Source organism: Lolium rigidum, chromosome 7 (assembly GCF_022539505.1).
Source record: "Lolium rigidum isolate FL_2022 chromosome 7, APGP_CSIRO_Lrig_0.1, whole genome shotgun sequence".
Lineage (NCBI taxonomy): Eukaryota > Viridiplantae > Streptophyta > Magnoliopsida > Poales > Poaceae > Lolium > Lolium rigidum.
The window spans coordinates 193,947,278-193,960,680 of NC_061514.1; the positions used below are offsets into that span (position 1 = coordinate 193,947,278).

Below are 13,403 nucleotides of genomic sequence, written 5' to 3' on the forward strand. Positions count from 1 at the left end.
TCTCGTTAACGCTTAGCGATCTTTGAGGGTATGTTGATCTTCACCTCGTTGCTACCATCTACTAGATTAGATATTGGCTTGGTATTCGTTCTTACGGTAGGATTTTTTTGTTTTCTATGCTACGAATCCCTACAGTACGTGCCAATGTTGGAGGCGCATCGGCGGTGGGCGCAGGGCGACCCCTGCCGCCACCGCAACATCTCCCTGCCACATGGGTGGCACCCGAACAGGGGGAAGATCTATGTTCCACCTCCGCCCATGGATCACCGGGCTCTATGCCAGGAGATGCGCCGACGAATCGAGCGGCTGTCGCCAGCGCGCTGCCATACAAGGACGAGTACCCACATAGAGATTTTTGGCGCGCCTTGCTTGCTTGGGAGCACGAGGCGCGTTGGGCGATCCGTGGTTCGCGAGATTTCCTACCAAGCGACGCCACGCCCGACATCGAGGACGAGGTCAACAACGACTACAACGAGGAAGAGGAGATGGAGGACGTGCCCTAACCCTAACCCTAAATCCTAACCCTAAACCCTAACCTGACGACTACGACGAGGAGGCGGCCACGGCCTGCTTGGCCGCGTCAAAGGCTGACGAGGACTCGAAGTGGTCCTGACCAAGGCCGGAGGACTTCAGTCCAGCTATTGGCAATAGTGGCAGAGCATGTTGCTTCACTGCCACGACCACCATCATTGTCGCCGCACGCGCCACCACATGCAGCATGGGACGGCCAGATGGTCCCACCTCCTCTGCAGTACGCGCCATAGCAGCCGCACTACGTGTTGCAGCCGCCGGAGGTCCCTGCTTGGGCGCAACATGTGTGGGTGCCCCGCCCTTCGTCGACCTCGTCTCCGATGACGAACAAGACGGTGGCACTAGAAACTAGGGTCTAGATTTTATTTTTAAACTATGCAAATTATGTTCGATTTAATAAAATTTCTATCAAATTTCTGCGCGCTTTTTAAACATTATTTCAAATTATTTGTCTTCGATGATTGGGCAAATAGCCAGCCTCCAGACTATAGCTGGGCATGGGCCAGGCCGGGTCAAGCTTGCGCTTCGGGCCGGGCTCGAGCTTGATTTTTTAGCCCGAACGTCGGACCGGGCCGGGATCGGATTTGTAGTTTTTGCGATTTAGACAAGGTTCGAGCCGGGCTTATCGGACCAGGCCGGGGCTTTTGTCAGTTCGAGCCAGGTTCGAGCTTAATTTATAGGCCCAACGATCGGGCTAGACCAGGTTCATGCTTGACATTTTAGCTTCGGGTTTTTCGGGCTTGGCTCGAAACCCAGCCCGGCCCGAGTTTTGCCGAGGTGTACTCCAGACCAACCCAAACGGACAAAAAGGGATGATCGACCCGCTGGCGGCCACACACCCTCCCTCTCCGTGCCTTTCCCCTCCCCCGCTTTTCTCGATGTGCGCAGAAGGCTGACTGGTGGACCTAGCAGACTGGGGCTGCTGGATATCGCAGGAGCTGTTTTGTTCCAGCCGCACCCCGTGTTCGCTTCGTGCGGCGGCTGTCCTAAACCCCCAGGTCCCGGCGTCACCAGCCCCCCGGAGCCACGGATTTGCCCCAGGTTCGTCCGCCCGCCCGCCAATCCCCCTCCCTCTCCGGTTTCTTCCTCCGTTAATTTCGCCCAGAACTAGCAGACGGTGCCATCTCCTTTTCTTTTTGGCCGTGGACAGAAGTTCTGGACGGGGGATTAGGGTTTTGCCTGGTTTCCAGTAGATTGTCGGGCGACTCATGTGCTGTATTCAGTGTTTTCGGATGGGTGGGAGATGGTGGTGGGGGCGGTGCGTTGGGAGGGATTTGTTTCCTGGGGAAACCGTGCGACGGGGATTATTTTTGGGTTCTGGGTTAATGCTCAAGACTTGCAGTTGGCTTGTTAGAATAAGCTGTGAGGTTTAGGGTTTAGGGTTCATGGGTACTGTACAGCAACGCCACTTGGAGGATGTGTGAGAGGCGAGGATTTCAAAGAGTTGGAGATTGCGCGGCAATACCGGTAGATGTGATTATGAGTGCTTCAAGATATATTTGGTGTTACCACGTTATTTTGGAAGTATTTTGGGTGGGGCTGTAAGGCGGCAGGCGTGTCGCTGCGCTTTGTGGTGGCTCTAAATTGGCTGCTAGTATATTTGATGCCCTAACCGTTCTCCGACTGCCACATTCATTCATTGCCTAATTGCGGCGCATGGTTCATGTAACCGTTTTCTTCCGGGAACCGCCAACGTGGACTAATAACTCATCACTGTGCCGGCTGGAATAGGTTTCGAATTAAGAAAATTACAAAGTGTCAATAGAAACGTCAAGGAGCAACCACCGAACATTGTAGGGGGCTAGCGTGACGTAAATAAGTACTCATTCGGTCTCTAGGCCCTCAAGTTCTTAGTTCCTGTCAAGGTCGAACATCAGAGGTTCTTTCTATCCATCCCCTTACCACGGGGTCATCAAACTGTCTATGGTGAAATACTCTAGCCCCTCTTCTACTGAAGCCGAAAACCTTGAAGAAGTTACTCTCTCATTGTCGGTGTGTCCTTCCTCACTCTTCTGGACCAGTGTGGATTGATTGCTTTTGTTGGTAAAGAAATGTGGCTTGGTTCGCAGATTTTTGTCCTGGTCCTTTTATTGCTTTGAGCATTCTAATCTGAAATTTCTTTCTACTTCAATTCATTCAATTTGTTGTGAATCTGAACTCACCACGTACCTCCTTAAGGCCTCCCCATGCCATAAATAGACGGGAGAGATCTGACAAGGGTTTTAAGTAGATTTTTCCCCAATGTTAGTAGATGCAATCAGCGCCGTACCTGAGAAAACGGAGGCCCGGTGCAAAACAAAAAATTGGACCTCGACGTAGCCATTCACAATAAGGTTATCAAGTTGGTGGTACAATTTTTACATGAATTACGTCCTATGGGGAAGTGACCTCAGAATTTAAAAGTACTCCACCCTTTAGCGGAAATGTGACATCCTTCTAGCATTTATTGAGATAAAATCTTTAATTAGTTCTACACAAGACACGTTTGATTCTTTTGCTAAAAAAAATGATCAAGAGCATCCCTTTAAGATCGATTAAGTTCTTCAATCATTTATTTTTTCTGATGTTCTTTTTTAAACGAAAGGGTGTTTCCTAATTCTAGAAGACATTACAGAATATGAAATTATGGGCAAATATCATGTGTATCAAAAATGGAACATGAAAACAAATTAGGATGAAGCAACCTTTGATTGATTTTGGAACCGTGTCAGCGTATGGTTCTAGCTGTGCGGTTGCTCCTCCAGGATCTACTCCTCCTCCTCTTGAAGAAACGGTGACCAAGCAGTCTAGCTAGGCCCCCAACTTGAATAGATGGACCCAGATTTTAGGAGCGGAAACAAATAGTAGTGAGATTGTCAGATGGGAAGAAGCAGAGCACATAGAGATCTAGAGATGAGAAATTAAGATGAAAATACCAAATAAATAGATGATGTACTGTGGGTGCAGCCCACAAAGTACCTTGTATCTATTCATTGCATCAATGAATAAACGAAAACACCAAATCAGGATAAAATTAAATCCGCAATAGAGCTGCCATGGGAAGAACTGCTCGCCGTGCTTGAGAAGAGATAAGGGTCAATGCATATATTTATTAGGCCCAATTAAGCATGCCATTAGAACTTTAGGAGTACTGAGTAATATAGTCAACAGAAAATTAGAGGCCCTTCTATTTTCGAGGCCCCGTGCGGTCGCACATTGTGCACCTGCGTCCGGTACAGGCCTGGATGCAATTAGAGTGTCTCTAGATGTAGTTGATGACAAGCAACTACCCCATTTTGGGCAGTATGTCGTGCTTTGTCGCTGCGTTTTGTCGTGATGTTGAATTGGAAGATCATAACTTTTGATGTGTAAACAGTTCTATGATGGTCATGTTCGTTATGCCTCATGGTTCAGGTAAGACGCTGTTAGGTCTGGTTGTTTGCTTCTCAGCCTGTAATGTTTGGGTCGAGTACAAAAAAATGCCTGCAGTTCTGAGTTACTCTTTTGTTTGCTAATATTTGTTGTACTTGCAGTTACAGACTTGAGGTCACATTGGGTGCCTATTCTCGCATCCGGTATGAGACCTCCTAACAGCAAAAAGTGCGAGGTGCCTTCACATGGCCGTCAGAATGGTGGAGACCAAGCTTTTCATGGCAAATGTCAAAGCTGCGATGGTGTTGAAAAACCATCTCATTCTAGAGAGAATGGTGTTTCGCTGAAAGAACACCGTGGAACAGGCAGTTTTAATGGTGATCATACTGATGCTTTATCAGTAGATGGGGCGAAAGGTTCTCTCACAATATCAGGACATGTTGACAGCGCAGGTTGTGGTCATGATGGTTGTCTTCATGGCAATAATGGTAGTTGCATGGCCTGCGATGATCAAGAGTATGATAGAGAACAAGGTGGACATACCCTGGATGATCTGTTCTTCTTCAACGATGAAGAGGAGGATGATATTGACTGGGAACCTTCTGCTCGCCGTGTTGAGAACAGATGGTTTTGTTTGAACTGTACAGTACCAAACTTGGATGAGGTTACACATTGCCAGGTAAGATCTTTTTCGTTCTTGTGATCAGTTGGCCATATAGCTAATCACAAACTTTATCAGACTGTATCCAGTTACATATGTTTGACGTGTCTACTTGGTTCTTTTTTCATACCCTAGAATTGCCATGAGCTTAAGGGATCTGAGGTAGCTGGATATGATGATTTCAAAACTCACATTTCACAGACAGCTTTGGTATCTGCTGATACAGGTACTGTTTCCTCTTGTAGCTATGTTTTTCCTTTACTTCGCAATTCATATTGTCAAGTATCAAATATCCATTGTGAATATAACTGATTTCAGTATTCCCTTTCACAAACTTATCTGAGTGCACTGATAACCTCTTAATACTTTCTAACTGCCTTTTGCTGCTAGATCATGAACATGTCTACTTTCCACATCAAAGTTCACAACTCACATTCAAAATATTTTCTGTCTGAATCATGATTAACTTAAGGGTTAATACCACAACATTGACTGTGCAGCTGAAAACGCTGCAGAAGATAAAAACAAGGATGGACTAGGGGTCTGTTTGGTTTGAGCCCAAGCAAACCATACAATAAATTTGACAATATTGGCTAAAGTTCTGATTGTCGGTGTCAGAGCCAATGTCAGCGAGGAAATAGATTGAGAGTGGGCATGCCAAAAGTTTGACAGCCATCCAATCAAGCTTAGCTAATTTCTCTTACCTAGTTTTAAATCTAGGGAAGTCTAGATGTGAAATCCACCCATTTCATACTTAGAATAATAAAGCTTGCTAAGTCTTACTGGAATAATGTTAACATACCATGTAATACTTACATAATCAGACTGAAAAAACAAAATCTAACAAAGCAAAAATCTCTAGTAAATCCTATTTATTAAGATCAGTGCAAACTACGAATTAGCATCCCTAGACTCAGCTAAGGAAAGCAAATATAATTAAGAAAAAAAATTATGCTTGGCATTCTGTTTGCGGACAGGGGCAGATGACAGCTCAAATTATTGATTGGATTAGCGACATATTTATAGTACTTCTCTGTCACAAAGACTTTCCAAGTTAGCATCATTTGATCGCTGGATCTGATTAACCACTTGTTTACACTTCAGAACAGTTGTCCGGTTCAACGCAAACAGAACAAGACTCTTTGTCCCTATCTCATCTTTCCAAATATTTGGTCGACTGGCCAGCTGCATTCTCCCCCCCCAGGCTGTAAAAACGTATCTTAGCGTCTGAAGCCTCCTCTTCAATGTCATACAACTAGTGTGGAGGAGATTGTGAAACACCGGAATGATGATAGAGATGTAGGTGGAAAGTTATGACGCTCACGCATTGACTGGGTGTATTCAATCTTAGCACAATAGTTTAGAGCAATTGGGTGTAGACCCCTGTGTCAATTTTTCATGCGTGTGTGTGTGTGTGTTTGAAGATTTCTAAACTGGTCACACTGTTTATGCAGCATCGCAACTGGTATCTACAGCCATTGGCTTTGACGAAAGAATGTTACTCCACAGTGAGGCAAGCTATGAACTTATGATTTCTGTAAATTTGAGCTAGCATATTGCATGATATAGTGTCCCTGCATCAAGGTTGAGCTCTCTTTTATCTCTTTGATTGGCATGGATGATCGTCATAAATATTTAATTGCTCTTAATTGTGGTGTTGGTGAGCTTTTTTATTTGCTTGTTTATTGTTTGTGTCCAGGAGATGCTTGTTCTGCAACACATGAAAGAAACAGAACAAAAACTTATAAGAACACCTTTTTATTTACTGTTTTAGCAATCAGACAACTCATTTCATTTTTAGTTTGAAGCGAGGTGAGAATAGTCATTTTCTTCAAAGCAGGATGAAAATATTTCAAGATGGGATCTCAGTTTCTGTATTTATGCCTAGTATGTTCAATTGAATGATTTATTCCCTTCAAAATATAAGGTTTATAATAATTATTTCACAAAACTAGTTGCATATCAGAAGTGTTTTTATGCGGTCCTGTCTTTTTGGCTTCCTTTATATTTTCTGTCAGAATGTACTGTACGTAATTTTTGTTGAACTGACATCTCATATTTGTATGTTCCATCAGATCGAAATTAAACCAAATCCACATCCAGAAAGGCCTGATCGTCTCCGTGCAATTGCTGCTAGTCTGGCTGCTGCAGGTGCACACTAAATATTAGTTTAATTATTTGGTACAGTTTTTCAGCTTTATGTATTAAGAAAAAACTAATGTGGAAAAGCTCATGGGTACAAGTTCTGTGATTATTTAATTTAGATTTTATGCTTTGATGATAGTCTCTTCTCTAAGGCATATTGTGAGCTTAAACAAACATATTAGGGCATCCACAACGTCTAGCCATAAGTAGTTCCAAATTCACCTTTTGGCTTTTGGAACCAGTTCCCTACATTGTGAGGGTGGCTCTAAATAGAGAAAAATAGGGAACCGGAGCAACTTCTTGCTCCGATGCCAAATTCCACCATCCCAATAAAACAGTATATTTCTCTCTCTACTTGTATGCATGAGAGGCAGCTAGGCAACATGCTGACCGGAAGACACCCTTTTTATATGTTTTTTTAGTTAGAGATGGGACCCATGATACAGTTATTTAGCAATGGTCGCGTTGTGGAGCCGTAGCCAAATTTCACTGCGATGCCAAACAAAGTGTTCTGTCAGATTTGGCCATTTGCATATTCTGGATGCCCTTAATGGTATATAATCTCGCACTCGCACACAACAAAACAATTTATTGTTGATGTTGTACTGTAGCATATACAGTAACACGAGTATCCTCCCAATCATACTAATTAAACTTGCTTGATGAACGAACCTTGTATTTGCTATGAAGTAAACAATAACCTTATTTCAAAATTCAGGAATATTTCCCTCAAAATGCGCCTTAGTACCTCCTCGAGAAATCACTAAGGAGGAACTCATAAGGGTAAGAGTCCGCCATATTATCGACAAATTAATTAGTTTTCCTGCCATGTGTTACCCGTGTATATATTGTTCATTTCAGAGTCTTTGATAATCCTCGTATATTCAAACTTTGGTAAATTTAGGTCCATACTTCAGATCATGTTGAAAGCATCGAGCAGACCAAGAACATGCTTTACAGGTACAACTTGTTTAGTTTGTATTTAGAAGTGTCATTATATTACAGTCTTCAGTTTGATATTTTACCTTTTATTTCGAGTATAATTGATACATGATCAGCATGTCCCTTTTTATGTCTTAGCATTCCTGGAAAGCTTTCGTTGTTATAATATTATTCTGGAATCTATGTGTAGTTACTTCACTTCGGATACTTACGCAAATGGACACTCAGCATGTGCTGCGAAACTTGCAGCAGGTCTATGTGCTGATCTTGCTAGTTTGATACTGTCTGGGGGTGTCCGCAATGGCTTTGCACTGGTACTGTCTGATTATCTCATATATTTATTTTTTCGTCTCACCTTTTTTTTGGTGCACCTGGGAATTATTTATTAATCTGCTTTGCATTTCATGGTACATGATGCTGACTATGCGTTGTGTCTTTGTCTACCGGAGAACAGGTGAGACCTCCTGGGCATCATGCTGGGGTAAAGCAAGCCATGGGTTTTTGTCTTCACAACAATGCAGCAGTGGCTGCATTAGCTGCACAAAAAGCGGGTGCCAAGAAAGTGTTGATAGTTGACTGGGTAATGCTAGCTACAAGTTTGCATTTAAATAGCAAAATATACTTGTAAAGTTGTAATATATATATCTTAAATAGATACAAAAGCTCATTTGTCAGTCTTATCGATTGTATTCTAACTGTTAATGCAGGATGTGCACCATGGAAATGGCACACAGGAGATATTTGAAGGGGACAAATCAGTGAGTTCTCAACTTCTCATCTTTATTTAGTTATTATGTTTGTGATTGCTCTCTGCCCTTCCTTTTTTTCAGTGAAACTGAATAATTTTTCATTTTTTTCAGGTTCTGTATATATCATTACATCGCCATGAGGATGGAAGCTTCTACCCTGGAACTGGAGCAGCACATGAGGTGGCTATCTTTGAAGTGTTTGTAATGTTGGAATCATTCACCAATAGAACTGAATGAAGTTATGGCCGGAGCTGAATATGTACTACCTCCATAAAACAAGGCGCATAAATTTTGTCAACAGTCAAACAGTGCAAAGTTTGACCAAATTTATAGAAGAAACTATCAACAACTATGATAGTATATAGCTACAGTACGGAAATATTCATGATGTATCTAACAAGATTGATTTGACATTGTAGAGGTTTATAGTTTTTTCGAGAAACTTGGTCAAACTTTAAACTGTTTAACTTTTGACTAAATTTATATGCCCTGTTTTATGGAACAGAGGTAGTATAAGGAAGGATACGCATGTAGTCCATCGTATCCCCTGGTATTCGTTGTAGAAAGTTGTTTTCACTTGATAGGACCACCATGTGTCTTGTAAACTAATCACTTTAGTAGGAACCAACTTTTGATGTCTATTTGTTAGTGAGATTCCCTATGTCAAACATCAGTTTTGAGTATTCTGTAGGATGATGCATATATAACATATATTTTTAGTAGTTCATTTTGTGCATCCAATTGGACCCTAATAATCTACTGTAAAAAAATTTAGGATCTTTGCTGTCTCTTATACAATTGACAATGACATAGCTACCTGTCATTAAAGTTTGATTTAAGACGTGTAACTCGTGTCTCATTCTCGCATGCATATCACTTCAGGTGGGAGTTCTAGCTGGTGAAGGATTCTCGGTCAATATACCTTGGAGCTGTGGAGGTGTTGGAGACAATGACTACATCTTTGCTTTTGAGCATGTGGTGCTTCCAATTGGTAATGATAGAATAGAGATATTAAGATATGTGCTAATTAGTCTGCTTAAGTTTCTAATAGTAGACATTATTCAACCCATTCTATTCTCATTTTTAATCAGTGTTTTCTTGTCTTAACTTGGCATTCTAGATCCGTAATAGAAATGTACGTAACACGTGTCTTCATCATAATGGAATGAAAATTTGTTTGTTTAATATGTCATGGTCCTATTTTTCTGTAAAAAACATGTCTGCTTACAACACCTTTTTTAAACACACACTTTTTTTTTTAATTTCTGCTCATGCTTCCATGGGCAGCTCTCTTTGTGATATCCCCCATTGCTTTTTTTCATTGATGCTTAAGTACGCAATGCATATTCTTATTTTGGTGTTTTTTCTTGTATGGGTGCAGCTGCAGAATTTGCCCCAGACATCACCATTATATCTGCAGGATTTGATGCAGCAAGGGGTGATCCTCTGGGCTGTTGCGATGTAAGATTTCTCCTAATTTTAGTTGCTCAATTTTAAAAAGTACCTCTTGTTTCCCCCTTTTGTGTATGTCTTCTGCTCTTTTTGTACAGTGCTTGAGTTATAATATAAAAATTACACCGTAGGGGCTTCCCTTGCGGTAAAGGTGTAAAGAAAAATACTGTGATGATTCTGGGACACATTTGTGCATTCAAGGTGGAAATAGATGTCAGGACTTGAGACTTGGGCAGAAGATTTTCTTTTCTTAGAACATAGCTGACCTTTTATATTCACATTATGTAGGAAACTATGTGTTGTTTGGCCTCCCTTACTTGGAGAAGCTAGTTTTTTAACCACATTCGGTCATTTCTGTATTTATTTTGGTACCACTGTGATCCACCAAACTTTGTCAGCAGGTCATTAGGTTGTAGGCTTATATCACTGTTGCCTCTTTAGGGATGAGCTCACTGGTATGGATGTGAGATATATACAGTTTTTTTGATCATATTTGGTGGTTAGTAATAGAACTTAATCAAATAAAAAATTGATAAATTACTTCTGAAAGGGTGGATTGAAAACCCAGTTTTAACTTCCGATCCTCGGCTTTGATATTATTCATTCATACTTGTGTGCTACTTTGGTTATTCAGAGTCTTAGGTGCTTAATTTTTCTGGTTGATATGCCAATTCATGCCAAATCATGTCAATCCATGATAATTTTTATTTAACCTGGTCATTTATAGGTCACTCCTGCCGGTTACTCTCGGATGGCGTCCATGCTAACTGCTTGTTCAGAAGGAAAATTGTTGATTATACTTGAGGGAGGGTATGTACTCTATTCTTTCCTGAACTTATGAAGATCAATGAACGTTCAAAAGTAGACAAGACCTAGAATTTGAGATTGAAAGCATGACTTTTGACATTTCTTCTACACTGTAAGCTGGACACTGAACCCTGTGTCACCATCGGAAATTCGATCTGAAACAGGGTGCAGATGCACCCTTTATCTGGACGAACCATTGGTGTCTTTATCTGGATGGTCCTTTGGCGTTTTTATCCGGATGGACCATTGACGTCTAGATTGATTAGGGTCGGTGTATTTGCTGTTGTATTTCAGCAGCGACTGATTTATAAACAGAAACATAGCCCACCACATGCAAGCATTTAAGACGACATTCTCCAGTTATTTCTGGATGGGACAAACAGCATGTGAACGTTTATTGACCGTTTGCCTCCACACCTACTAGCTATTAAAATAATCCAGCGTTATGTAGACCGTTTATGGACCATGTATTGTGGATATAGACTGTTTATGCAAGCTGTTTTTTATGTTATATTCGTGTTTTACATATGTCATGTGTATATATGTTCCTCTAATGTTAGTGTCAGATGTACACTTCTTTTGCTAGATCTTCACAATGGATCCAAACGTTCTTATAACTTTTGTACCCAATGTTAGATTTTGGGCTGTTCTGGACACAAATGCAACATCACATGAGATGATATTCATGCTTCATGTACTTGTACTGGGCTGTTGTGGACAATAATATACATAGCATTGTGCTTAGATTTGAACATTTGTTTGCTGATTTTTTTTGATTTGTTTCTCAAATAATTAACTTTGATGTATTTTCTATTTGAGAAGGCCGCATGAACACTTATGTGTTGTTTTCGTTCTTGTCATATCACCAATGTACAGATACAATCTTCGGTCTATATCCTCATCGGCTACTGAAGTTGTCAAGGTTTGTATTCTTCACAGTAAAAGATATTTCTTGTAAGATGATATGTATGAATATCACAAACATGTTTAATTGGAATCAGCTGCTTTAGTATGAACATCAAAAGTTCAACAGCCATATTTTAGCAGTTGCTCTAGTATTTGTTTGCTTTTATTGTTAGGCTGACTAGAATATAAAGAAGAAATGGCCAAATGGGTTGCTGGACGATGTGACTAATTGCATCGCACGATGTGATTGTAAATACTTCAGCGTTTTCATATTGCCACCCTTCATTTGTTGTAGAATGCATGTTTAAAATTAGACACCTGCTTGAATCATTATAGCTGAGAGAGCAATTATGATTACTATGTTACCGTAATACTGTAATGTAAATTGATCCTGACAATACTTTGACACATGTAGGTCCTACTTGGGGATAGTCCAAGTCATAGTACAGATGCAGCTGCACCATCAAATGAGGGCATGCAGACTGTCTTACAAGTTCTGGAGATCCAGCAAAAGTATTGGCCAGTTTTGGTTCCAATCTTTGCATCGCTCCAGGCATTGCAGGGGCGGAGTTCTTCCAAATATGGTAAGGAAAAGGGAACCAACAATGGAGTTACATATTTACCGTCCAACCCTAGTATTGCTTTGTAGTCAACCTTCCCAAGAATCGCGGAGCATCGTCTCATGCTGGTTATGTTGGTTTTTTTAAGCAGATGTTAATCTTGCTGGCTGATTTCTACTGCCAGATTAGTTTGTATCTGCACATGCCATAGAGCTATCTGAGGATTAATAGATCACCTTGCTTTTGTCTAGTTAATGGGGAAAACAAACTGAAGAGAAGGATGCTTGCGACAGGACCAGGGCCCGTGTGGTGGAAATGGGGAAGCAAGAGGCTTTTGTACGAAGTTCTGTTTGAGGGATTCGGTCCAAGAAAGAGCAAGGCCAAAGGAAAATGAAGATGCACCAATGAAACAAAACCCTAGTTTGTGTAGTGATGATAAAGTCGCCTGACTTGCTGGCCTTTCTTGGCATGGGTAGTGTAGCTTGCTGATTGGGGTTCCTAGAGCAGATTAGCTTGCAAACACAGAGCCATTTTTTTTGACTGAACAATTGAACTGTGGTCGTCTTCATTGATGATTTTAGACAAAGTTGGACAGCAGTCCTGTTATGTAGACATGTGTTAGTTGCTCTAGCAATGCATCAAAATTTACCATCGCACTAGCGATGCAGGCTCTGAGCTCTGAGCTCTTACCTTGATCAGAAGTTGCTGCATTATGAGATGTTGCATGGTCTTGAATCCATACTCTGCGACTGTCCATTGTCTTTGAACTATCTCAAATGATTTAGGATTTCCATGTACTCATACTTTAAACTTGAATCCAAGACGTGTCTCCTTTATCAAAATAGATCATATACTCACGGTACTTCAATTCGTCTTCACCTCTTGGTTCTCTATACTTAATAATTCATGGCATCTACCATCCATGACAACCGAGACTTATTCTGGCTTTCACATCATCACTGTCCCTTCGTAGATGACCTGTACGCAAGTAGATACAATATTTGTTGCACTCAATTCATATATTTTCTACTAGATGAATCGTATGTAACAGTTCAACTAATAGATCAAGCTGTCGAGAAAATGTGGATGATATATCATGAACCTCAAGGTCGCTGGTAGGGTGTTGAGGAAATGTGGATGATGTATCATGTACCTCAAGGTTGCTGACAAGGGTTGCAAGCGGGATCCCATGAAAGTCCTGCTTCTAGTTTATTTTGTCATTTTATAAGACGGCTACTAAAAAGTCAACCTCTTCAAACTGTTGAATGTTGTACAGTATTTTTTTCTGAATCAATATCG

The 13,403-nt window shown here is 41.2% G+C and overlaps 1 protein-coding gene across 2 annotated transcripts; it reads left to right on the top strand.

Annotated features, from left to right (window-relative positions):
* The first annotated feature begins 1,494 nt into the window (after window positions 1-1,494).
* On the top strand, window positions 1,495-12,760 carry LOC124678100 (histone deacetylase 15-like). Of its 2 annotated transcripts, XM_047214028.1 has the most exons (17): window positions 1,495-1,572; window positions 4,044-4,561; window positions 4,679-4,769; window positions 5,998-6,056; window positions 6,619-6,694; window positions 7,407-7,471; window positions 7,593-7,648; window positions 7,821-7,944; window positions 8,085-8,210; window positions 8,338-8,388; window positions 8,491-8,559; window positions 9,262-9,370; window positions 9,761-9,840; window positions 10,559-10,641; window positions 11,515-11,560; window positions 11,960-12,128; window positions 12,356-12,760. In XM_047214028.1, exons 2-17 carry the CDS (start codon window positions 4,088-4,090, stop codon window positions 12,496-12,498), a joined length of 1,821 nt encoding a protein of 606 aa, XP_047069984.1. In that variant the 5' UTR covers window positions 1,495-1,572; window positions 4,044-4,087; the 3' UTR covers window positions 12,499-12,760. The 2 variants fall into 2 exon arrangements, with proteins under 2 accessions (XP_047069984.1, XP_047069985.1); XM_047214029.1 differs by lacking the exon at window positions 8,338-8,388.
* The last annotated feature ends 643 nt before the right edge of the window (window positions 12,761-13,403 follow it).

What these genes read in the sequence shown, in the direction of transcription:
- LOC124678100 (XM_047214028.1), top strand. Translation starts at nt 4,088, where the DNA reads ATGAGACCTCCTAACAGCAAAAAGTGCGAGGTGCCTTCACATGGCCGT. An exon ending in CTAAGGAGGAACTCATAAGG is followed by an intron (nt 7,472 to 7,592) that starts GTAAGAGTCCGC and finishes TGGTAAATTTAG; the next exon opens with GTCCATACTTCAGATCATGT. An exon ending in GAACTGGAGCAGCACATGAG is followed by an intron (nt 8,560 to 9,261) that starts GTGGCTATCTTT and finishes ATATCACTTCAG; the next exon opens with GTGGGAGTTCTAGCTGGTGA.